The sequence below is a fragment of the Panthera leo genome, chromosome B2, assembly GCF_018350215.1.
Source record: "Panthera leo isolate Ple1 chromosome B2, P.leo_Ple1_pat1.1, whole genome shotgun sequence".
Lineage (NCBI taxonomy): Eukaryota > Metazoa > Chordata > Mammalia > Carnivora > Felidae > Panthera > Panthera leo.
The window spans coordinates 23332372-23359506 of record NC_056683.1 but is presented as its reverse complement, the minus strand read 5'-3'; the positions used below and the strand labels follow the sequence as shown (position 1 = coordinate 23359506).

The 27135-nt window shown below is 44.4% G+C and overlaps 1 protein-coding gene and 1 non-coding gene across 7 annotated transcripts in view; one reads left to right on the top strand and one right to left on the bottom strand.

The window, feature by feature from the left end:
* Positions 1 to 17736: 17736 nt before the first annotated feature.
* On the top strand, positions 17737 to 17870 carry LOC122220856. The gene has a single exon (XR_006203023.1). It is a non-coding gene; the product is annotated as a small nucleolar RNA SNORA70 (small nucleolar RNA).
* Positions 17871 to 21158: 3288 nt separating this feature from the next.
* The window catches only part of LYRM4 (LYR motif containing 4), a 169066-nt gene continuing 163089 nt past the window's right edge, over positions 21159 to 27135 (bottom strand). For 3 of the 6 annotated variants that reach the window (XM_042938018.1, XM_042938020.1, XM_042938019.1), the window contains one exon: positions 21159 to 21607. Coding sequence is in view for 2 of the 6 variants with exons in the window: in XM_042938020.1 (XP_042793954.1) it covers positions 21539 to 21607 (69 nt within the window). In the remaining 4 variants the exon portion in view is untranslated. The remainder of the gene's footprint in view (positions 21608 to 27135) is intronic. The other 3 variants (XR_006202474.1, XR_006202473.1, XR_006202470.1) reach the window with 2 other exon arrangements.

Genomic DNA, 27135 nt, shown 5'->3' with positions numbered 1-27135 from the left:
TAATTTTACATTATTTAAAAAGAAAGGTGAGTTTGTGTTCAGAACTCCTTTAAATAGTCCATTTGCATACTCCTGTCTGGTTAAGGGGCCTCTGGTTAAGGAGCAATTGTGTTTTTATGTCCAGATTTCAGGCATGTTGCTTGTGATGTTACATTTTGCAGTCAGAAAACCCCAAAGCCATTGTGTAACCCATTTCACAAATAAGTGCAGACACCAAGATTAGTGAGGTCTATTGTTTTAGGATCATAAATCTATACATTGAATTGAGTTTTGAAGGTCCCTGCGATATCTATAAAATGGATAATTGTGGAAATAAATGGCAAACAAGTGTTTAACAATGAAATACATAACATGTTCTTTTGCAAATAACAGAAAGTAACTTAGTAAACCCTTCATTCCCCATTTCCCCAAATCTGAACTAGAGGTCACTTCTGTCTTTAGATCCTGCATTATTTTGGACTTTGCTATTCACCATAAAGTCATTGAAAATGAATGCTCTGAAAGGTTAGTTGTTCCGGCGGAGGAAACAACACCTTCAAAATGGGTTGTAAAGGGAGCGCCGGGTGGCTCATCGGGTTGAGCGTCCAGCTTCAGCTCAGGTCACGATCTGGAGGTTAGTGAGTTCAAGCCCTGCATCAGGCTCGCAGCTGTCAGCATGGAGTCTTCTGTCCCCCTCTCACTGCCCCTCCACTTGCAAGCGCATGGTATCTCGAAAATAAATAAAAATTAAAAAAATGGGTTGTAAAGGCATTGAGTTCTGAGGCTAAGGGGTAAGGGCTGCCCCTGTGCTACCTATCACTGAGTAAAGCCGTGAGAAGGTGGAAGGGGGATGAAACTCCTGTTTTGGGCCTCAGGCCTGGGCCGAGGCTTGTCTGGTCCCATCCCCCACAGGCTCTAGCCTGAGCAGAAGTGTGCTGATGGCTGCTGGGAGGTGGAAGGCGTAGCTTTTTGAGCCTTTGCTGTTGATTCTGCTACCTGCTACATCCAGTTGGTTCACTATCCAGATAAACATGTTATATAGCCAAGGGTTTCCAGAATGATTCAGCAACACTCTCTGTAGGCATAAGCATAAGAAGCAATGGCAGGTTCTGACACCCAAGTCATTTTTCCAGAGTCTAAAATGCAACATAGCTTCACTAGGTGTGTGTCTGGAATCCCTGAGCTTTCTAGGGATACTACCTGTGGAGGGCTCTGACTTGCCCAAGGAAGTAGAGGGTGGTTCTCAGAGCTGGAGCAGAAATGACCATCAACTTTCATCGGCACAGTGTCTGCCCTCCTCAGCTGAAACAAGATGGGGCCAAATGCTCCTTTATCAGCCAGCCAGCAGCAGCAAGAATGGGTCACTATTTCAGACAGTAGATTTTTATGTGATCACATTAGAATGTTTTAACAGTTCTCTCTAATAATGTGAGAGAAAATAACCTTATCAATCTGTGTTTTAAGATTTGCTTGAGAAATGTGCCCAGGAATGTTTGGGATGAGTAACAGATTTCTGTGAATGTGATTTTTGTTGGTGTTTATTTAAACAGAGAACTACTGTAATCAAAATGCAGCCTTCCTATTTCTCCTTGATTTTTTAAAGGATAATTATATTTTTGTGGTTTGAAAATGTCTTTTAAATCCCGAGGATTAAAAACAAAAACAAAAACTTTGTTGTGGTTGTTTTTCTACATGTGTTATGTCTGAGAGATGCTGAACCCGAAGTTGTATTTTGAATAAAGAATATAAAGCAATTTGGAACTTTATCTTTTTATTTTTTAGAGAAAGAGAGAGACTCTCAAGCAGGCACTATGCTCAGTGTCAGGCCCAACGTGGGGCTCAATCTCATTACCTGAGCCAAAATCAAGAGCCTGACACTAAACCGGCTGAACCACCCAGGCATCCCAGCAATTTGGTACTTTAAAGGCTATTTCTGCATCCGGAAATATTTTTGGTGGTCACAACTGGGGAGGGAGGTGCAAATGGCCAGGGGTGCTGCAAACATCCTACAAAGCACAGGACAGCGTTCGGCCACAAGTAATTGTCTGGCCTAAGTCCTCAGTGAGGATTCATTGAAAAACCCTGATAATAAATAGTCTTGTACCAACATCGACTTCCTGGTTTTGACCAGGTACTATAGTTATGGATGATATTATCGTCAGGGGAAGGTGTGTGAAAGACACACAAGAATTCTCTCTGCTATTCCTGCAATTTCTTGCGAGTTTTAAACCATTTCCAAATAAAAATTCATAATAATAATAATAATAAAATTAAATTAAGAAAAAATACCTTCCATTGAGAAATGTATAAAGCGTTGTCTGGTGCTGTGCTGGTGAAATACACTTAGCTGCCAGGATTAGAGGCGTGACGTGGGGAAGACACTTGGGCTCCAGGTGAGCCAGGCCTGCTGTTGACCCCAGCTCAGCCCTGGCTATCTGTGTGCTTTCAAACAGGACCCTTAACCTGAGTGTGAGTTTTCACACTTGCACAATGGGGGCAGTCATTCCCGCCTAATTAGATTGTTATGAGCACAAAGGGAAATTACTTATAAAGTACCAAGCAGACAGTTGGTTCTAAATATCTTTCTGTTTTCCTTCTGGTCTCTGCAAGGTGGTTTCTACTGATTTCGTTCTGAGAATAAATGTTGTCTATCTTCCTCTGAGTGTAGGAAGAATAAATGAAACTTCCAACTTGGGGGACAAATTATGGTGGCCGCCAATGTGCTAACCAAACTGTTCTTGTTACGTGGGCAGAAAACATGCCATTTGTTTCCTCTTGTTCACATAATGGGTGGTATATTGTGTATACATGTTGTTATAACATAATATATACATGTACACACATTCATCTGACTTCTATCTTCTGAATTCCTTGCAATAGCTTCTTCAAAGATTGTCCGCCCTATCTTAAGAAGCTACTTTTGAGGGGCTTCCTGTTTGCTGACTACTGTGTGATATTGTTGAAAACCCATTCTTTGGGACATGTTTTGATTTTGTGACTGCCCTCTTCTGATTCATCCCCTTTCCCTCCCGGCTGCACCTTGTCAGTTCCTACTGGGAGGGATTCTCCTTGTCTGCCACACAGTCCTCCAGGTATCCACTTTTAACTCTTTGTTCTCTTTTAAAGGTGTTGCAGATTCCACAAGTGGAAGACTCTGTCTAATTCTCTTTTTCTTTTTTAAAGTGGATTCCACGCCCAATGTGGGGCTGAAACTCACAACCCTGAGATTGCATGCTGTAGGGCGCCTGGGTGGCTTAGTTGGTTAAGCTTCTGACTTAAGCTCAGGTCACGATCTCATGGTTTGTGAATTTAAGCCCCTCATCAGGCTCTGTGCTGACAGTTTGGAGCCTGCTTGGGATTCTCGCTGTCTCCCCTGTTCTCTCTCTCAAAATAAATAAATAAATAAACAAACAAATAAATAAATAAATAAATAAATAAATAACTTTAAAAAAATCTATAAAAAAGAGTCACATGCTCTGCCCACTGAGCCAGCCAGGTGCCCCATGTCTAATTCTTTTTATACCCTCTGTGGTGGACCCTTCCCTCAGTCAGCTCATCAGAAATCTATTCATTCTTTCAGCACAGGTCAATGGAGCTCTTCCCAGGTGGGGGCACAGTCATGGCATTGGGATACGTGGGGATGAAGACATACAGGGGACGCGACTTTCAGGGAGCTTGGATTCGGGACACTTGGGCCATTATGTGGACTGGCACATCTGTGCACTCACACTCCCATCGACCTTTCTTTTACAAACCCCAGCCAGCTCCACACACATGAGAAAATGTTTTTCTCAAAAAATCTGGCCCTCAGAATCCCCAGTGTTGGTAGTGTGAGAATCTCTGGTAGTGGGGTGGCTGGTAGACCTTGTGTCTCTGCCTCTGTTCCCCTTAGGCCAGCCTTCCTCATGGCAGAGCGTGGGGGGCTTTGGACAAAGGCTGTTGCCTCCCACAGCAGAGAGCTGCTTCTCAGCCCCTTTTCATTCCCCCTGTTCTCACACTCATATATGTCTAGACATCCCAGAAATGGGAGTGTCACATTGTAAACCTGTTTGGCAGCATCTGCTAGAGCTGAACACATACATACCTCCCCGGCTAGAAATTCCACAGAGGTACTAAAGTGTATACACATGGGCACCAAGAGCATGTACAAGAGTTTATAGCCGCATTGCTTGTAGCAGTAACACCTAGAAACTATACATATTGAAGTCCTGGCCGGCACACAGAGATCTTCACGTCCTGTCTGAAGCAGGGTGAGCAGAACACATGAGAGAGTCACAGATGTACACAACCCATCCCACATCTCCCCGACACATGCATCCATCGAAAGCAGCTGTGGGCAGAAGTTGTCAGTGGTGTCCTAACTTGTCAGTTATGTCTCTTCTTGCTGAAGATAACAGCTGATTTTGATTGGGTTAGATACCCATGGGATGGGATGCCACTTGCCAGGATTATTTCACTCAATCCTGACAACTATCAGTGGGGGGCTGAGGTGGGGAAACACCATTTCTCCACTCCTGGCCACTGAGAGGGTTTTCTCCCTCACCGGTGGGCTCTTGCCCTGCTCTTCCCTGCTGCCCACAGGGACTTGCTGGGTAGGCTGCAGCCATTGATTCACATTTTGAGCTCCTGTCCCAGCTTCTGAGGGTGAGTCTCCTCTCACACCAGGGGAGGCCACAACCTGGGTGGTGCCACAACTCAGTAGACTCACACTTCCCTGGCGTGAAGGGTCTCCTTGGGAGTATGGACTGATTTTGACTCACACACTTAGCGGTGTTGTTCACTGTAGCCTGCACCAATGATAAAGTCATTCTGTTTCCACCAACCTTCATTTTTCATATTTCGTAAGTGTACAAAACTTGGGCTGGGAAGACAGGTGCCCACCAGGCCCCCTTAGTGACTCCAACATGACTCTGTGAGAGACATATTGCTCCCATTTTATAGCTAAAGAAACTGAGTCTCAGAGAGGTTGAGCAATGTGCCAGTGAGTAAGAGCCTGAGCTTGGATTTGAATCCAGGACAGTGTGGCCGAGATCCGTTGCTCTTACCCATATATGGTTTCAATTAATACAGAGAAGAAAACATGTCTGGAGTTCATCCATAGGAAAGAAAGGAGTTTTTTCTTGGGTTCCTTCCTTACTATGGTTGCAGTGTAAGACATTTAGACCTCTTAATATTGGGACAAGAGGTCAACATCCCTCTTCTTCCTACTTCTTCTGGGGGACTGTAATGGGGACTAGGTCTCCTTTTCATTGGGGACGTTATCTGTTGAAAAATGTAAACTTCGTGTAGTCCTCAACATGGCCCCATATGTCAGTAGAACACAGTGTTAGTCAAGGTTCCAAACTGCAGGTTACAGAAACTAACTCAAGCCAGCTTGAGCGAACAGGGGAGTTGGTTTGGTGGATACGGGGCTACCATGTGGAATCCAAAGTCAGCCAGGCCTCTGCGGGGTCTGGAGCTACCAGACTCAGGAGGGACTCTCTCTGCTTCAGCTCTGCTCCTTCCTGTTCCATTCGTCTTTCCTGCAGACTAGATAACCCATCTTCTGTCTGCATGACAGATGGAAGGTGTGCCTCCCAAGCCTGTTCCTCGTGAGCTCCAGCAAATAGCCCAGAAAGAAATAGAACTCTCACTCCTGGTGGGGTAAGATTATGATGCAAAATGGTTGTCAAGAGCTCCTGACTCCTGTTGGGGTCTCAGGAGACGGGAAGATAGCCTGAAGTGTCTCTACTGCGAATAAAACACCCAGCAATGTGAACTGTGGACATACAGCAGCGCAGTGAGGTATATGTATATGGATGTGTGTTTGCCTTCAGGGAGATGTATCGTTGCCCTGTATTTTATTTCAGTGAGAGGCAACCCTGCCTTACCAGTTTTTTAGGAGCAAGCATTCAAGTTATCTCTGCATCACTTTATTTTACATATCCAGTCTCTCACCAAATCTGTCATTTGCAAATACCTTCTGGATTCGTTCTTGCCTCTACATCCAATCCACACCACTGCCAACCCCAGCCCGGCTTTAGAAATGCTTGCATCTAAGTTACTGCAACAATTTCCTGGCTGTCTCCCCTCAGGGGCATCCTCTGTGTCACTGTCACTATGAAGTTAATCTGCTGTTTTCCACCATTCTCCTGCTTAAGGGCCTCCTTTCCCAACAAATAAAACTCAGACTCCTTAGCCTAGAATTTACAGTTCAGGTAGAAATAATCTCTCCCTCTTTTTGTATCTTACCTCCCTCCTCGCTTGTAGCCCTACTTTACCTGGACCCTCTCAGGTAACTTATCATCTTAGACTTTGTAAAGCTATTTACCTGTCTTGAGTACAGTGCTAAATTTGCTGTCGTTAAGGATAGTAAAGGGAAGAATCCACATCTGGTTCATTTCTGCATCTCCTAATGTGTCTGATATAGTTTCTAAATGAATGATAAAGCACCTTACAGTTATTGCTTGCTTATTCTAGATCAAATACGGTAGAAGAATTTTATGTGCAGGATGCATTTACAGTCCTTACAGTAACCCTACCCTGTAAGGTAGGTAGGCAGTTAGACCCATTTCATAGACAGGGAATCAAGTTTAGAGAAGCTACTTACCTGGGATCTCACTGCCAGGAAGAGGCAGAGCTGGAAGAGGGAAGAATGAGGAGCTTTCTGGTTGGTCTACAGGTTGGGGCAACCTTGTGGGCCTGCCTTTCTCATTCCTAAGCCCGTAAGGAACCAAGATTTGCTCCCTTATCCAGTGTGGACTCAGTGTGCCTGCCTCGTGCAGTGCTCCTGTGAGAATGCCCCACCTCTTCCCTGTCCTGACACTGCACTCCCACTCTGAGGCTTATTCAAGCCCTGGGACCCTGGAGTTCCCTCTGGTCCATACTGTTCTCTTGCTCTCATAGCCAGTCTCAGCATTCCGTCATTTTCTAGTTGTTCTACATGTGTTTAGCGGGGGTCCTCAAACAATTCTCAGGGGCAGGAACCCCTGGCTCATGTTGGCCCACAACCTGCCTCTACCCCAAAGCGCTCATTCTTGCTTGAGTATATTCAGAGTTTTGGTTTTTAACCACATGCCTGTTGGGAAAACATGCAAAGCAAAAGTTATTGCTGGGTAAGCAAGAGAAGGATGGCCTCTTTCTTTTTCAGCTGTGTCCAATTTTCCTTTAGCAATCTCAAAAGCCAGAAGCCAGGGAGAAAAGGTATGTATGTATGTATGTATGTATGTATGTATGTATGTATGTATTAAAGTAGGCTCTGAGCCAGCTGGGCATCCTCAAGAAAGTTTTCATTTCAGAAAAAAACTGGAAACCCACTTGTTTGGTCAGACACTGGACTGGAGGCCGGGTTGGATTCTGAGGGGCCAGGACTGCCTCCAGGACTTCTCCGTGCCTTTGCAGAGAGCCCAACTGGCTTCACTGCCCAGTTTAACCCCAAATTCACATTCTCATGGCCCACAGGCTGGGCTAAAAACTATGGCCCACCAAATAGCACCAAACCTCCATCCACCTTGGAGGACTAGTCCTGAAGATATCCTGCTAATTATTTCAAAAGTGAACATTCAGAGGGTCTCTAGGATGGTTTATTTCCTTCCTTTAAATTTAACTGGAATTGCAAGCTTTTACAGCTAAAAATGTTGTTAGGGGTCCTGGGATCTGACTATCCCACATTGCCCAGAAGGAGCCAAGGCCCAAGTTGAGGGGACTTAGGCAACATTGCAAAGTCAGCGGCCCAGTTGGAGGCACAGCCCTTTGTACAGGTGGCATCCTTGGCGCTCAGACTGTCTGGCCCCCGTGGCTGGTTTGTTTCCACCATCCTCATTCCTCCTATTGCTCAGTATTCCTGTCTTCCAATGCTTTTTTGTTTGTTTGTTTATTTTTGTGAAAGAGAGAAAGTGCATACTGGGGAGAGGTAGAGGGGGGGGGGGGACAGAGAATCTGAAGCAGGCTCTGTGCTGACCATAGAGAGCTTGATGAGGGGCTCGAACTCACGAACCATGAGATCATGACCTGAGCTGAAGTCAGATGCTTAACTGACTGAGCCATCCAGGTGCCCCTGTCTTCCAATTTTTTTTTTAAAGAATTGTTTTATTTTTTTACAATCTGAGTTACTGATATATCATTTCCCCCCTTTGAACAAGCTTCTATTTACAGAGTCCCACAAAGATGTGCTTTTATTAAAAAAAATTTTTTTTAATTGAAAAACATTTTTAAAAGGGTCATCTGGGTGGCTCAGTTGGTTCAGCATCCAACTTCAGTTCAGGTAATGATCTTGCAGTTGGTGACTTCAAGCCCCGAGTCAGGCTCTGTGTTGACACCTCAGAGCCTGGACCCTACTTTGGATTGTGTGTGTGTGTGTGTGTGTGTGTGTGTGTGTGTGTGTCTGCCCCTCTCCTGCTCATGCTCTGTCTCTCTCTCTCTCTCAAAAATAAATAAACATTAACAACTTTTTTTTCAAATTTTAAAGTATTTTTAGATTAGAGAGACAGAATGCAAGCTAAGGAGAGGAGCAGTGAGAGAGAGAGAATCTTAAGCAGGTTCCATGCTCAGTGCAGAACCCAATGCAGGACTCAATACCATGATTCTGGGATTATGACCTGAGCTGAAATCAAGAGTTGGATGCTCAACCCATCGAACCACCCAGGCGCCCCAAGATGTGCTTTTAAAGTTAAAATACATGCTAAAATTTGGCAAATTAGTCCTAAATATGTTACATGTTTGAAGCATGAGTGGGAGAGTAAACATGGCAAATCTTGACAAGACACGTGGCATTAACATTGTATTCCTTGATCCTATATCCTATGTGTGCTGTGTATTTCACATAGATGTACCTAAGTTAAATATTCCTTTAAAAACCAAACCAATTAGGGGCGCCTGGGTGTCTCAGTCGGTTGAGCGGCCGACTTCAGCTCAGGTCATGATCTCGCGGTCAGTGAGTTCGAGCCCCGAGTCGGGCTCTGTGCTGACAGCTCGGAGCCTGGAGCCTGTTTCAGATTCTGTGTCTCCCTCTCTCTGACCCTCCCCCGTTCATGCTCTGTCTCTCTCTGTCTCAAAAATAAATAAAAACGTTAAAAAAAAATTTAAAAACCAAACCAATTATATTGTTATTAAACTGTCTCTGTGTTCAAGACAGATGAAGTCACATGAAGTCACTTGGTAACTGATGGGAAGTTCTATCAGAATGTTTTAGCGATATTTAATTGACAGCCATTTAAGTGATAGTCTCAGACAAAGTAAATAAAGTAACTTTGGGGATGGTGAAAAAAAAGGGTTTAGTACCATTGAACATTCTAAGAACAGTTATCACTGGAGTAGGAAGCTGTCTTCCTGCTGGGCCTCCTGATCCCCAGAAACTCAACTTCTCGGACTTCGGGAAGATGGCGGCGTAGGAGGACGCGGGGCTCACAGCGAGTCCTGCCGATCACTTAGATTCCACCTACACCTGCCTAAAGAACCCAGAAAACCGCCAGAGGATTAGCAGAAGGGAGTCTCCGGAGTCAAGCGCAGACCAGAGGCCCACGGAAGAGGGTAGGAAGGGCGGCGAGGCGGTGCGCGCTCCACGGACTGGCGGGAGGGAGCCGGGGCGGAGGGGCGGCTCGCCGGCCAAGCAGAGCCCCCGAGTCTGGCTGGCAAAAGCGGAGGGGCCGGACGGACTGTGTTCCGACAGCAAGCGCGACTTAGCGTCTGGGAGGTCATAAGTTAACAGCTCTGCTCGGAAAGCGGGAAGGCTGGAGGACAAAGGGAGGGAGAGCTGCTGAGCCCCCGGACGGCAGAGCTCAGCTTGGCGGGGAACAAAGGCGCTCACCAGCGCCATCTCCCCCGCCCATCCCCCAGCCAAAATCCCAAAGGGAACCAGTTCCTGCCAGGGAACTTGCTCGCTCCGCGCAAACACCCAACTCTGCTTCTGCGGAGCCAAACCTCCGGCAGCGGATCTGACTCCCTCCCGCTGCCACAGGGCTCCCCCTGAAGTGGATCACCTAAGGAGAAGCAAGCTAAGCCTGCCCCTCCAGCCCCCGTGCACCTTGCCTACCCACCCCAGCTAATACGCCAGATCCCCAGCAACACAAGCCTGGCAGTGTGCAAGTAGCCCAGACGGGACACGCCACCCCACAGTGAATCCCGCCCCTAGGAGAGGGGAAGAGAAGGCACACACCAGTCTGACTGTGGCCCCAGCAGTGGGCTGGGGGCAGACATCGGGTCGGACTGCGGCCCCGCCCACTAACTCCAGTTATACACCACAGCACAGGGGAAGTGCACTGCAGGTCCTCACCACGCCAGGGACTCTCCAAAATGACCAAACGGAAGAATTCCCCTCAGAAGAATCTCCAGGAAATAACAACAGCTAATGAACTGATCAAAAAGGATTTAAATAATATAACAGAAAGTGAATTTAGAATAATAGTCATAAAATTAATCGCTGGGCTTGAAAACAGTATACAGGACAGCAGAGAATCTCTTGCCACAAAGATCGAGGGACTAAGGAACAGTCACGAGGAGTTGAAAAACGCTTTAAACGAATTGCAAAACAAAATGGAATCCACGATGGCTCGGCTTGAAGAGGCAGAGGAGAGAATAGGTGAACTAGAAGATAAAGTTATGGAGAAAGAGGAAGCTGAAAGAAAGAGAGATAAAAAAATCCAGGAGTATGAGGGGAAAATTAGAGAACTAAGTGATACACTAAAAAAAAATAATATACGCATAATTGGTATCCCAGAGGAGGAAGAGAGAGGGAAGGGTGCTGAAGGGGTACTTGAACAAATTATAGCTGAGAACTTCCCTGAACTGGGGAAGGAAAAAGGCATTGAAATCCAAGAGGCACAGAGAACTCCCTTCAGACGTAACTTGAATCGATCTTCTGCACGACATATCATAGTGAAACTGGCAAAATACAAGGATAAAGAGAAAATTCTGAAAGCAGCAAGGGATAAACGTGCCCTCACATATAAAGGGAGACCTATAAGACTCGTGACTGATCTCTCCTTTGAAACTTGGCAGGCCAGAAAGGCTTGGCACGATATCTACAGTGTGCTAAACAGAAAAAATATGCAGCCGAGAATCCTTTATCCAGCAAGTCTGTCATTTAGAATAGAAGGAGAGATAAAGGTCTTCCCAAACAAACAAAAACTGAAGGAATTTGTCACCACGAAACCAGCCCTACAAGAGATCCTAAGGGGGATCCTGTGAGACAAAGTACCAGAGACATCACTACAAGCATAAAACATACAGACATCACAATGACTCTAAACCCGTATCTTTCTATAATAACACTGAATGTAAATGGATTAAATGCGCCAACTAAAAGACATAGGGTATCAGAATGGATAAAAAAACAAGACCCATCTATTCGCTGTCTACAAGAGACTCATTTTAGATCTGAGGACACCTTTAGATTGAGAGTGAGGGGATGGAGAACTATCTATCATGCTCCTGGAAGCCAAAAGAAAGCTGGAGTAGCCATACTTATATCAGACAAACTAGACTTTAAATTAAAGGCTGTAACAAGAGATGAAGAAGGGCATTATATAATAATCACAGGGTCTATCCACCAGGAAGAGCTAACTATTATAAATGTCTATGCGCCAAATACCCGAGCCCCCAGATATATAAAACAATTACTCATAAACATAAGCAACCTTATTGATAAGAATGTGGTCATTGCAGGGGACTTTAACACCCCACTTACAGGAATGGATAGATCATCTAGACACACAGTCAATAAAGAAACAAGGGCCCTGAATGATACATTGGATCAGATGGACTTGACAGATATATTTAGAACTCTGCATCCCAAAGCAACAGAATATACTTTCTTCTCGAGTGCACATGGAACATTCTCCAAGATAGATCATATACTGGGTCACAAAACAGCCCTTCATAAGTTTACAAGAATTGAAATTATACCATGCATACTTTCAGACCACAATGCTATGAAGCTTGAAATCAACCACAGGAAAAAGTCTGGAAAACCTCCAAAAGCATGGAGGTTAAAGAACACCCTACTAACGAATGAGTGGGTCAACCAGGCAATTAGAGAAGAAATTAAAACATATATGGAAACAAACGAAAATGAAAATACAACAATCCAAACGCTTTGGGATGCAGCGAAGGCAGTCCTGAGAGGAAAATACATTGCAATCCAGGCCTATCTCAAGAAACAAGAAAAATCCCAAATACAAAATCTAACAGCACACCTAAAGGAAATAGAAGCAGAACAGCAAAGGCAGCCTAAACCCAGCAGAAGAAGAGAAATCATAAAGATCAGAGCAGAAATAAACAATATAGAATCTAAAAAAACTGTAGAGCAGATCAACGAAACCAAGAGTTGGTTTTTTGAAAAAATAAACAAAATTGACAAACCTCTAGCCAGGCTTCTCAAAAAGAAAAGGGAGATGACCCAAATAGATAAAATCATGAATGAAAATGGAATGATTACAACCAATCCCTCAGAGATACAAACAATTATCAGGGAATACTATGAAAAATTATATGCCAGCAAATTGGACAACCTGGAAGAAATGGACAAATTTCTAAACACCCACACTCTTCCAAAACTCAATCAGGAGGAAATAGAAAGCTTGAACAGACCCATAACCAGCGAAGAAATTGAATCGGTTATCAAAAATCTCCCAACAAATAAGAGTCCAGGACCAGATGGCTTCCCAGGGGAGTTCTACCAGACATTTAAAGCAGAGATAATACCTATCCTTCTCAAGCTATTCCAAGAAATAGAAAGGGAAGGAAAACTTCCAGACTCATTCTATGAAGCCAGTATTACTTTGATTCCTAAACCAGACAGAGACCCAGTAAAAAAAGAGAACTACAGGCCAATATCCCTGATGAATATGGATGCAAAAATTCTTAATAAGATACTAGCAAATCGAATTCAACAGCATATAAAAAGAATTATTCACCATGATCAAGTGGGATTCATTCCTGGGATGCAGGGCTGGTTCAACATTCGCAAATCGATCAACGTGATACATCACATTAACAAAAAAAAAGAGAAGAACCATATGATCCTGTCAATCGATGCAGAAAAGGCCTTTGACAAAATCCAGCACCCTTTCTTAATAAAAACCCTTGAGAAAGTCGGGATAGAAGGAACATACTTAAAGATCATAAAGGCCATTTATGAAAAGCCCACAGCTAACATCATCCTCAACGGGGAAAAACTGAGAGCTTTTTCCCTGAGATCAGGAACACGACAGGGATGCCCACTGTCACCGCTCCTGTTTAATATAGTGCTGGAAGTTCTAGCATCAGCAATCAGACAACAAAAGGAAATCAAAGGCATCAAAATTGGCAAAGATGAAGTCAAGCTTTCGCTTTTTGCAGATGACATGATATTATACATGGAAAATCCGATAGACTCCACCAAAAGTCTGCTAGAACTGATACATGAATTCAGCAAAGTTGCAGGATACAAAATCAATGTGCAGAAATCAGTTGCATTCTTATACACTAACAATGAAGCAACAGAAAGACAAATGAAGAAACTGATCCCATTCACAATTGCACCAAGAAGCATAAAATACCTAGGAATAAATCTAACCAAAGATGTAAAAGATCTGTATGCTGAAAACTATAGAAAGCTTATGCAGGTAGTTGAAGAAGATATAAAGAAATGGAAAGACATTCCCTGCTCATGGATTGGAAGAATAAATATTGTCAAAATGTCAATACTACCCAAAGCTATCTACACATTCAATGCAATCCCAATCAAAATTGCACCAGCATTCTTCTCGAAACTAGAACAAGCAATCCTAAAATTCATATGGAACCACAAAAGGCCCCGAATAGCCAAAGTAATTTTGAAGAAGAAGACCAAAGCAGGAGGCATCACAATCCCAGACTTTAGCTTCTACTACAAAGCTGTCATCATCAAGACAGCATGGTATTGGCATAAAAACAGACACATAGACCAATGGAATAGAATAGAAACCCCAGAACTAGACCCACAAACGTATGGCCAACTCATCTTTGACAAAGCAGGAAAGAACATCCAATGGAAAAAAGACAGTCTCTTTAACAAATGGTGCTGGGAGAACTGGACAGCAACATGCAGAAGGTTGAAACTAGACCACTTTCTCACACCATTCACAAAAATAAACTCAAAATGGATAAAGGACCTGAATGTGAGACAGGAAACCATCAAAACCTTAGAGGAGAAAGCAGGAAAAGACCTCTCTGACCTCAGCCGTAGCAATCTCTTACTCGGCACATCCCCAAAGGCAAGGGAATTAAAAGCAAAAGTGAATTACTGGGACCTTATGAAGATAAAAAGCTTCTGCACAGCAAAGGAAACAACCAACAAAACTAAAAGGCAACCAACGGAATGGGAAAAGATATTTGCAAATGACACATCGGACAAAGGGCTAGTATCCAAAATCTATAAAGAGCTCATCAAACTCCACACCCGAAAAACAAATAACCCAGTGAAGAAATGGGCAGAAAACATGAATAGACACTTCTCTAAAGAAGACATCCGGATGGCCAACAGGCACATGAAAAGATGTTCAACGTCGCTCCTTATCAGGGAAATACAAATCAAAACCACACTCAGATACCACCTCACGCCAGTAAGAGTGGCCAAAATGAAGAAATCAGGAGACTATAGATGCTGGAGAGGATGTGGAGAAACAGGAACCCTCTTGCACTGTTGGTGGGAATGCAAATTGGTGCAGCCGCTCTGGAAAGCAGTGTGGAGGTTCCTCAGAAAATTAAAAATAGACCTACCCTATGACCCAGCAATAGCACTGCTAGGAATTTATCCAAGGGATACAGGAGTACTGATGCATAGGGGCACCTGTACCCCAATGTTTATAGCGGCACTCTCAACAATAGCCAAATTATGGAAAGAGCCTAAATGTCCATCAACTGATGAATGGATAAAGAAATTGTGGTTTATATACACAATGGAATACTACGTGGCAATGAGAAAAAATGAAATATGGCCTTTTGTAGCAACATGGATGGAACTGGAGAGTGTGATGCTAAGTGAAATAAGCCATACAGAGAAAGACAGATACCATATGGTTTCACTCTTATGTGGATCCTGAGAAACATAACAGAAACCCATGGGGGAGGGGAAGGAAAAAAAAAAAAAAAAGAGGTTAGAGTGGGAGAGAGCCAAAGCATAAGAGACTGTTAAAAACTGAGAATAAACTGAGGGTTGATGGGGGGTGGGAGGGAGGTCAGGGTGGGTGATGGGTATTGAGGAGGGCACCTTTTGGGATGAGCACTGGGTGTTGTATGGAAACCAATTTGACAGTAAATTTCATATATTAAAAAATAAAAAAAAAAAAATAAAAAAAAAAAAAAAAAAAAAAAAAAAAAAGAAACTCAACTTCTCTGGGAGAAGCAGCCAGAATGTTTAATGATCGACATGGCCACAATGGTCAGCACAGGTGTGTTGAGTCTGAGACCAATCGGTTCAGAAAGACACCAACAAGTGCAATTTCCAGCTTTATTGGTGTCAACGATTGTGTGGTCAAATTTCAAGACGGCAAGATTGCTGTCACCATTGTGGTGTCTGTGGTCCCCCGAGGTAAAGAGCACAGTCAGATTCATTTCTGCAAGTTCTCCTTCTGGGTCTTTGGACTTAAAACTTTGCCCTTGAGCAAGAGCCAGAGTATCTATCTCACTACTCAAATGGGATCTCAACATGAGAAGCAATTTTCATGAATGGTTCTCTGAAGTACAAAGAAGGGCTGCAGAAAGATTGAAAAGCAACAATTTTATTTGTTCTCAGAGGCGAGGTGAGCCACTGTCCATCCAGGCAATGGGCAAACTGTCACAGGAAAAACCTGCTGCAGCATACACAAATCATTGCTTTCTCTACCAAGTTCCAGCTTTTTTCTAGATCCTTTTGTGACAATTAGCAAATACTAGATTATTGTTGAGGCATCTGCTGACCTGGATGTGCAGAGCACATGCTCCTGTGGGCTGTTTCTTTGGTTCATAACAAACATCTGCATGGGCTTCCCCACCCTCACCTGCATGACCTCCCCAGACGTGTCTGTTCCAACGATCTAGAAACTGTGGCCGCCTCTCGTGGCATATGAATCACACACTTGACCACTGAAGCCAACGGCACAGTTTAACGGGTTGAATTGTGAAAATGTTCTTCAGTCCATATGGTTGTCTTCAGTCGAGAATTGGTCATCTGGGTTCTGTATGTTTACCAAAGAACTTCTTGTTTGTGACTGTGGGTAGGTCTGGAAGAAGGGTGGCCAACTCAGAGAACATCATTCTTGGTGTAGGAAATGCTTTCTCCTGTGTTTTGAGTGCTTATCATTTCTTCAGCTGCTGCTATATTTATAGCCTGGCCTCAGTAACTGTGATATCCTTTAATCTAGAAAGCTACTAACAGTTTGTATGAAGTACTTAACAAACAAAAGCACCTTATTCTGTTATGAAATGTATTTGTGTTCTTTCTGTATACTTGCTGATATTTTGCTGTGCACTTTAGTTGCATACTTTTTATTTATTTAAAAAGTTTTTTTTTTTACATTTATTTATTTTTGATAGAGAGAGACAGAGCACAAGTGGGGGAGGGGCAGAGAGAGAAGGAGACAGAGAATCCAAAGCAGGCTCCAGGCTCTGAGCTGTCAGCACAGAGCCTGATGCAGGGCTCAAACTCACAGACTGTGAGATCATGCCCTGAGCCGAAGTCAGACGCTCAACCAACTGAGCCACCCAGTTGCCCCTAATTGCCTTTTTAAGTACCATATTCTTAGAATACGTAGACCAACTTTCCTGAGCCTTTTTTTCTTTTGATCTTATATCACCTTTTGCAAAATATAGAAACATTTCTCCCTACTCCTCCTGTCCCCAGTGATAATATTTATCTATAGGCTTTCCTTGTGGAAGGAGTATATTTATTCTACAGAGAGCTATGGATAAAATCTCTTCATTAGGGTCTTTTAAATTGTTTTCTTCCAGTGGATTTTGTTTTGTTTGAAAAAAAAACCCCGAAATAATATTTTCAACCTTTGGAAGTAAAAGATACATTTGTAGTTGCTAGCTTTTTGTTTGAACTTGAAGTTGTTTGAAGCTGGCAGGAGGAGAAAGCTTTAGATAGTGCCCACTCCTGTCTTGTCTTAGCAGGTGTCCAACATCTGTTCAGTCACTCAGGCCCCAAACCTGGGAGCCCTCCTGGACTCCCCTGACACCCTGTCTCCACTTCACATTCAATTACCAAGTCCTGTTGACTCTATTTTCTTTTTTTGGTCTTGTTCTGTTCTTAATGTACACACTGATGGGGTCCAGTAGTTGGGAGACATGACACCTATACTCTGTAGGTACTTGTGGAAATGACTCTACATGGGAGATGCACAGTTTTTACCAAGTTTGTCTACCTACCTTCTGATTTGCTATGTGGCCCTGTTAAAGTGATAAACTATTATACTAGCTAGCTCTCTGTAGTAGTTTGTCATTGCTCCATAACTACCCAAGATGCAGTGCCTTAAACAATAATTTATGTATCACATACCTGAGGGTTGGCTGCAGCTGACTGATCTAAGCGAGACCTGGCTGGGAGGCTCAGCTGGGCGTCTCTGCTCCACGTGTCTCCCACCTCCTTGGGAGAGCAGCTGAGCAGAAGCAAGTTCTTCTTAGAGTGATGTTGACTCTACTTTGCAACTGTCACCGTATCTCTTTCCTGGATTAGTGTTCAATCTAACCCTTCCCCCACCCCCCAAAAAAGTTGGTCTCATTACATCTCTCCCAGTCTAGTCCCCTTATAACAATGTTACCTTTTAGAAATACAAACATCATCTGCAGCCAATTAAGCCGACTGTGCTCTTTCCCCACAGGGGCCCAGTATGCAATGGCCACACGCAGTAGCCTCCTTGGTAGTGTATGAAGCCTGTTGATTGTATGGGTTGCCCTAAGGGGCCTTGGGGACAGCCCTTTCCAGTGGACATTGATGTATGACCTCATGCTATCTCCAATCCAGGCTCCAGACAGGTATGCAGGGTACCTTTGGAAAGGCCCAGGGCACAAAGGCCAGGGCCATCGTTGGCCGAGTCATCATGTCCATGCATAGCAGGTTGCAGAACAAGAAGCACATGATTGAGGCCCTATGTAAGGCCAGGTTCAAGTTCCCTGGCTGCCAGAAAATCCACATTTCCAAGAAGTGGGGCTTTACTAAGTTTAATGTGGATGAATTTGAAGAAATGGTGGCTGAAAAGTGGCTCATCCCAGACAGGGATCATCAAACACATCCCTAATTATGGCCCCTTGGACAAATGGTGGGCTCTGCACTCAAGAGAACCTTGGCACCGCCCATCCCTTTCCATGCCCACCAATAAATCCTACTTCCTGTCCAAAAACACAAATACAAATATCATCCTGCTGAAAAACTTCAGTAGCTTCTTAGAGCCTCAGGCCAAGGCTCCCACGGCCTTCAGCAGAGCGGTTCCTGCCTTTTGACTCATCTTTGCCTGTCAGCCATCCTGGGCTTCCTTTGGTTCCTTGCATAGCACTTTCCTGCCTTGATTCAGGGCTTTGCATATGCTGTTCCTCCCGCCTAGAGAGCTCCTCTCCACATCCTTTGTCCAGCCAACTCCTCATTTAATCTTAAATTTAAATCCCCCTGACCTCAGGGAGGGCTTTCCAGATACACCCCATCAGCTCCTAGAGTACCTCTATGTCACCCTTTGTAACATTCCTCAGACTGGTCCTTTCTCATTCAATTTGCTCCCTGGACTGCAAGCTCTGTGAGGTCAGGGGCCGTGTCTAGTTCACTGGTCTCCCCCTGGCACCTGCACCGCTGGCTCGCAGGCAGTGCTGAATGAACGAAAAGATCAGCAAAAGGAGTGGGTGGAAAAGGTCTGCCAATGAGCCGGGATGATCGAGATCTTGTTTTTCACACCTGCAGATTTGAGGGTCGGACCAGGTAGGCTCTACCGCCAGCCAACTGTGACACTTTATCTTCTCTGTAGACTCACCCCAGCCTGTTCCCTTTGCTCCTGAATGCCGGATTGCACTACTGGTTGTATTTGGGGCTGGACATGGTGGGTGAGGCTATGAATGAAGGGAGTTAAAAAGGTAACTGCTGTTGGTGGCAGGGCAGAGTAGAAGGTGAAGTCAGCTACGTCAAATCCATGATCTCCTTTTAGTTTCACAGTCCAGAGAATAACAGCCATCAGAACAACATAGCCATGCACTAGGTCATACGAGGTTTCCTGGATATTAAAACATGATAGCCAGACCAGCCAAGTGTTCTCTCTGAAGGTCTAGAAAATAGCCGTGTTTGGCCAATGGTTTCACCTCAGGAGAAGTTAACTCATAGTGGCATTTCCCATTTGCTAAATGCAGACACTGGAAAGTGATCTCCAGACCCCAGCCTGAATTCCTCCTTCAGAACAGGTGAGCACACTAGATGTCCGTGAGGCTGAGTGTGATGTGGGACCCAGTCAAGCACGTGGAACGCTGAACTCTTTCAGAGATCACAACCATGGTCATGTCCCTTTAGTCAAAGCTCTAGAGTCAACCCTGGGTCCTCTGATTTGGGGACTGACTAGTATAAGGCTCTGCCTGAAGTACAGGTTCAAGACCCGTCTGTGGATTGTGTGTGACACAATTCTTTCAAGTGTTTCCATATATTCCTAATGCATAGTTAGTATTATCTGAGTTACAAAAATTAGCCCTATTTTTAAGGCTTGGCATGTTCGAAGGCATTCATGAGCTTTAATTAACACAAAAGGGACCTGCTGTTAAGGCCTGTAGAACAAAGTTAAGTTTGCTTGGTCCACTGTGTCTGTGACTAAAATCTGGGGGGAAGTCTCCTATGGAGCTGATACCCTACTGGTAACTTGACACTTCTAGAGGAGAGGTTCAACTCTAGACTTAGGATTCCAAGTAGCAGCTGCTTTAATTAATTAAGTATAAATCAGAGGTGACATCCATTAGCTACCCCCATTGTTGGGTGCAATTGTTGCTGAATGACTATATTTTCTACTGATGCAGAGTGGAAAAACTGATCCAGAGCTGCACATCCCAGGGCTGGGGGACTCTGCTCGAGGACAGTCAGCTGAAGGGGGAAAGGACATTACCCACATCACCTACATTCACCCTCTGCTCCATGCTGCAGCCCTAACACTGCTGGGCCGGTGACAGATCCCAGACCCACCAAGGTGCAGGTGTACAAGACTATCCATGGGCAAAAGCTTTCTGAAGTCACAAGATGTACTGCCCATCAGAACGAGCACACTGTTAATCTATTTTGAATCCACCGTTACCACAAAATCTGCAATTTGTGGGTGAGAAGGGCAGACATGATCTTTTCCCATGCAAGAGGATGTGGATCTAGACTGTTCCTGTTTGACTCACATGACTGTAAGAATTAAAGTGACGGGGCAGTGGGTCAGTGGAAGGGTCAGTGACACCGTCACAGCGATTCTGTGATCCGTAAATATTTATATGAGTCTGTTCCAAACCGAAACACCTAAGTAATGAATTCACTTCGTGTTGTTTACAAAGGTGAAAAATCATTTGGATAGTATCTGGGTCCCCCATAAAATCCCCGGAAATCAAGAAAGTTACTTAATACCTTCCTTTTATGTTTTGAACTGATGTGTTTCCAGGGATAAATGCACACAAATATCTCCATTACCTGCAACATACTCAAAAGGCAGAGTTTCCCCAAACTGGCTAAGAAATGTTAAAAACACTAGGGGATCTTTAAAAATGCAGATATAAATGATCGTGCCTCACCTCTCACTAAGAATCCGAGGGGGAGGGAGATGCCGAGAAATTTTCTGGATGCTTCTGGAAGCCAGCTTTCAGGAGCGGTGCTGCGAGTGGCCCTTCCTCAGCCTCCCTGTGCGCTGGAGGAATCCAGATGTGCTAGATTGAAGATTCTGATTCGGAAGATTTGGGATGGGGCTGGAGATTCTGCATTTGAAACAAGTTCGCAGGTGGGGCTGATGGTGTCTTGTTTGCACGTGTGGGGCCACCTGTGGGCCACCTTTGCTGTTGCATCAGGCCCAAGTAAAAACCGCAGGATGCACCCTCCACCCCTTTGACCCTGTCCTACTCTCTGCTGCCCCCCCAAATCTTGGGTGCTGAGACTTCGACCTTCACTAAGGGAGGGCTCAGCTCAGGTTGGGACCCTCCCTCTGGGTCCCCACTGCCCTCTGCAGGACCTGCCTTGGCAGGAAAAAATGCATTCATCGAGAGGAGTGTATCTGGTGTCAGGTGACTTAGGCAGACAATTCTGTTTATTGTCAACCAAGAAACATAGTGTGGAGGTGCTCTATACAAGCAGGGATGAGATACAAAAAGGGGTGGGCAGAGGAGACACAATAATACACAGCAGTATTGGGAGCGAACTCCAGCTCTTCATTTGAACACTTGAACCAAGGAGACAGCCATCCTTTTTCACTAAAGACTAAAGAAGAATGGAAACCAGACTCAGTTTATCAGCTCCTTACAGGGCGGGCAGAGCAAGAGGCTATTTTAAGCTGATGTAAGAAAGAGGCCACTTGTGGTCTGTTGGGAGCCCGCATCCCAAGCACAAAATGGATGCTGAAGGTGGGGTCCACAGCTGCCAGTGGTGGCTGGTCCTGGCTCCCTAGGTCCTGGGTTTCTCTTGATTTTCAATAATAAGCTTGTCGGTCGAATACAGTTGGCCAATGTGGACCTGAAAGCAAAAAGACTCCGTTAGTTGTGAAAAGTCAGAAAGAGCATTTCTAACCTTTTAAATGCCAACGTCTGCCACCAAAGGGCTGTTGCTTGTGGGAAACTGCATCGCGGGGCAAACTGTAGTCACTAGGTTGGCCTTCACTAATTCCCTGCGTCCTTTGATTCCCACGTCCCTCACTGTGAGAACAAGTCGGAGATCCAGTCATTCGTTCTCACTTTAGAAATGGCACCAGCAGCCGTGGTCTGTTTTTTCAGGCTGTCCTGAGCTGGCTGAGACCATCCACCAGGTTCCCTGGCTGGTGGCCAGAGGGAGAGCCACCCAGATGTGTGCACAGCAGCTCCTCACTGAACAGGACCCCCTTCCTTTAGAACCGGTTCTTCCATAAGGAAAGGCTTTCAGCATAACACAGAAATGTGTCTTGTCTTTGTTGGGCTAGAATAGGCGTTGCGTTAAGAGCACTGCCAGCAATATGACCGCCTGTCCCAGACGGGGCTGAGGACCATGGTCTGTGTTCTTTCACCTCTTGTCTCTTGTCTTTCCTGCCCTTTCTAAGTGTCCTCTTAAAGTGAGTGTTTCTGTTAATGCCCAGGTGTTCCCACTGTCCCAGGTAGATGCTGCAGCCGTAACTGGGGGCCACAGCAGATAACTAGTCCTTCCTCTGGAACAAAGGGTTTTCACGAGTTTTCTCCAAAAGCATTTCCTAAGTGATACTTTCTTAGAAAACGGAGAATTGGTGCAGAAGGGATTTTAGAGTGATTGGCCACTATCTATGGGTAATTTGGGGTCTTTGCTCTCTGAGAAAATGAGGGAAACTCTCAATGGCTATAGCAGACACCTACAGCAGTCAGGGGTCAGAAGCTAGACCCTCATGTGGTTTTTTTCATCTTGCTTTAATATTCTATTTTATTTTATTTTTTTGAGTACAGTTGACACACAATCTTGCAGTTTCAAGTGTGCAACATAGTGATTCAACTTCTCTATATCTTATGCTGTGCCCACCACAAGTGTAGCTCCCATCTGTTACCATGCAACACTAATTATATTTCCTACGCTGTGCCTCTTATGCCCATGACTTATTCACTCTGTAATGGGAAGCCCGTATCTCACACTGTCCTTCACACATTCTTCCCATCCCCTCCCCAACCAGCAACCATCTGTTTGTTCTCTGTATTTATAGGTCTGATTATGCTTTTTGTTGGTTTATTCATTTGTTTTGTTGTTGAGGCTCCACATAGAAGTGACATCAGTTGGTATTTGTCCTCCTCAGTCTGACTTATCCAACTCAGCATTATACCTTCTAGGTCCACCCATATTGTTGCGAATGGCAAGATGTCCTCCTTATTTATGGTTAAATACTCTATTGTCATTACTAAGGTACAGTGGTGGTTTCTCATCAATGAAATCCCAACAGACCATCTGAATTTTCACATGCCATTGGTTATGTCTTGTGGAGAGATATCCTGATGGCCTTGGGAGCACCAGTAGCTCACAAGCATTGTGGTGCCAGAGGGAAGTGAAGGAAGATGTCAGAGCAGCCAAATTATTTAAAGAGAAAGCCAAAATATAAGAGTGGAGATTTCGGGGGATGAGGATGATTGTGTAGATATTTTAACTGCAAATGAATTCCTTCAACTGAAAAAAGGGAAAGAGGGGGTGGTGGTGGTGGGGAATGAGTGCTCTGCATAGTTCCTAACAAAAGTCAGTGATGAGCTTTGCTCCTGTGTCTTCAGTCTCCCTTCCTCTTGTCCATATAAAGAACACATATAGCTTCTGATGCAAGAGGAAAGGGTGGGCCTGGGATTCTGTGGACCACACTCTGAATGACGCAGTCAATAAACCATCTTGAGGGGCGAGATTAGCTGGATGGGATTTCATGACGAATGGGGCACAGAGGCTGGTCTGGCCTCTCTTCTTGATGACCTGAGATAGCTGTGGGGTGAGTGGAAGCCATATTTACCCTACTCCAGATGGGAGGTAGAGAGGCATTCTCCACTCTGGCTGCTATATGGTTTTATTTTCATTTGCTAACCTCAACAGACAAATGGGCCACTATCAATGCTTTTTATTTTTATTTTTAAAGTTTATTTTTATTTATTTTGAGAGAGAGAGAACAAGCAGGGAAGGGGCTGAGAGAGAGAGGGAGATAGAATCCTAAGCAGGCTCCTTGCTCTCAGCACAGAGCCTGATGGAGGGCCTGAACTCAAAAACCATGAGATCATGACCTGAGCAAGCAAGGACCTTGACCGAAGTCAAGATTTAGATGGTTAACCAAATGAGCCAGCCAGGTGCCCCTCAATGCTTTTCAGAAGAAAGGCTAAAATACCAATTACTCAAAAAGGAAAAACAAAACAAAACAAAACAAAACGTTTTTGGGGAATGTCTAATAAAAATAATTTTATATAACTGCTCAAATGATTCAGTTACCTCGGAACTTGTTTTATATTTAATTGATCTTGGGAGGGTTTACCAGGAACCCCTCTTAGAGAAGTGTCTACAATACCATGTTTCACGAATGCTTGGCTGAGTTTATCAGTGTTTTTTTCAGGGCTCTAGTGGCAGGCAGAAGTTATGATATGGCATAAGGAAGAACTCTTTCACAGAGCTGTCAGAAAATGGAATTGGCTGCCTTGGGAAGTGGTCAATTCTGTACAAGAAGGAGGAGGTGAGGATGGAGAAGGATTTATATGCTGGACAGAGGTGGAACCAGATGGGTTTCTTCCACCTCTCAGCCTCTGTGACTGCCATGCTTGTCTGGGTCTCCAGGACCCATCTCAGAGCTCCTGAGGGGCCCAGTGTTCAGCCATGTGTTCTGGTAACCTGGAAGAAAAGGTGGTCTTCTTGGTGGAGACTGAAGATCCAGGAGGACACTTATCATGCCACAGAATAAACACGTCTTCTCCCACACAACTCACTTTGTGGACACTGTGCTAACAGCCACCTTCTTGATGGATAGGCTATAACACCTGTTGTGTGGCCTTTCTCCTGTGTTCCTAACTAAGCCTCCAGGGACACAGTTAACATAGTATTGGTTCTCCTCGCCCCCCAATCTAAAGGATGGCACCTTTGGGGGACAGGTGTTCTCTTGAAAGAAATGCAGCTGTGGTATGGGGTGGCCTAGTTGTAATCAACTTTGCATAAAAGGCTCCAAAGAAAACTGCAGAATGAAGAGTGACGGGCGATCCAAAGAGCTCAGGTTTTAGGGAACTTGAATCAAAGCAAACCTTCAAATATGTCCCATTTTGAAAGAAGTATGAATTAGATTTTAAAAACTCCATCCATGGGAATGCAAGCTGGTGCAGCCACTCTGGAAAGCAGTATGGAGATTCCTCAAAAAACTAAAAATAGAACTACCCTACGACCCAGCAATTGCACTACCAGGCATTTATCCACAGGATACAGGTGTGCTGTTTCGAAGGGGCACATGCACCTCCATGTTTACAGCAGCACTATCAACGATAGCCAAAGTATGGAAAGAGCCCAAATGTCCATTGATGGATGAATGGATAAAGAAGATGTGGTATATATATACAATGGAGTATTACTCAGCAATCACAAAGAATGAAATCTTGCCATTTGCAACTACGTGGATGGAACTGGAGGGTATTATGCTAAGCGGAATTAGTCAGAGAAAGACAAAAATCATATGACTTCACTCCTATGAGGCCTTTAAGAGACAAAACAGATGAACATAAGGGAAGGGAAACAAAAATAATAGAAAAACAGGGAGGGGGACAAAACAGAAGAGACTCATAAATATGGAGAACAAACTGAGGGTTACTGGAGGGGTTGTGGGAGGGGGAATGGGCTAATGGGTAAGGGGCACTAAGGAATCTACTCCTGAAATCACTGTTGCACTATATGCTAACTAATTTGGAAGTAAATTAAAAAACATAAAAAAAATTAAAAAAAAAAAACTCCATCCAGATACAACACTTTCATGGCTTTTGCGGGGGTGGAAGAAAGAAATCAGATCTTATAATCAATGACGTTAAGAAACCATAACAATTAGTATCTTTTCATCTGTCCAGGCTCCCTTGGTCTGAGAGTCACAGTTGTCTGGTATCTGCCCACCTTCCTACGTACCACTGAGCCTCTCATGGACTGCCATGACACTTTGGGTTTTCCAAATCACTTTGGGTCTTTGCTCAGACTCTTCCACCAACAAAGGTTTGTTCCATGTCCACCATACAAAAGCCTACCCCCCACCCCCCCGCCCCTGCCACACACACACACACTTTGTGCAAATGGTTGAAGCTTTCCTGGGTCCCCTCTGCAGAAGGGGCTCACTCTCTCTCCTGGGAACATTCACTACATGTATCTGTATACCTGTATCAGTTCCTCTGCATGAATATCAATGACTAATGGGGAGAAAGGAGGGTCTGACGTTCTACTTGCTCTGACTTAGCTGCCTTCACAGCATGGTTTAGGACAGTGCGAAGCACGTAGAAGTGCTCGGTAAGTACTCAGCAACTAAAAATACCAATGTCTAGTATCCCTGGTTATAACCAAAGCTCTGCATCCACCAGTTCTGAAACCCAGATCTGTAAGTAATTATTGCAGTGCTTTGGTGGCGAGCTACCCATGGAATTATGGAACTGATAAAGGCAAGTCAATAAAAATCGCAATAGGATCATTTTATTGTAACAAGAATGCTCTACTCACTGTTAAGCAAAATCAAATGATTTAAATTTGGCCCAGTAGAAACTTTAAAGCTATAATCCAGGGCTATAAGGGATTAACCCAGAGCAATTACAGAAGATGTAAGAGAAATATTCAGTTCACACAGGGAGGAAATATTAAAAAGTTATCTCAATGAGAGCTATAGAGGGGAGGCAATAAATGTTTGTGTAACAGTTCTGTTGTATTTATTTGGGCTACAAAATGTGTTAGCACACATGTGGGGCCAGCCCCCCATGGGATGGATGCTGTGGTGCTAATGACAGAGCATGTCGTTTCTGAGCTGCAGGTGAGAGGAACCGGTCAATGAAGTGAGGAAGTGCAGTTACCAGCTTCAATTTACAGCCCTTCCAGAAGCCCCGATGGGCTCAGCCAGCCACATATGACTATTACCATGCATAAATTGGTCATTAAAGCTGATCACACTTCTATTCTATAAACTTCAGGAGTTGGCATTAGAGTCCATTAGAAAAATACACAGATTACTCAGCTGCAAGTAGATGGGATGGCTGGATGGCCTAGAAACACTTATGAGCTCTGAGACTCATTAGGCAAATAACCTGCTGGGGAGGAAGAAGGAGGATCCAAGAAAAGAAAATTGAGTACAGCGTTTCAGGTCTTCATTGCTTACTCATCTGAAGCAATGCACTGTCTCCCGTGCAACACATCTCAATCTGATTTAGACTCAGAGGAGCTGGGCTCAATCGCCAGGGGTGGGGGCCGTGGGGAGGCTGAAGTGGGACCTCTGCTACTTCCTGCCTGTTTCACACAGTTGTTATGAGAATCAAATGGGATACAAGACTTGAAGGAAATGTACCAGTTGTCCCAGATACTTCCTAGGGCCTCAA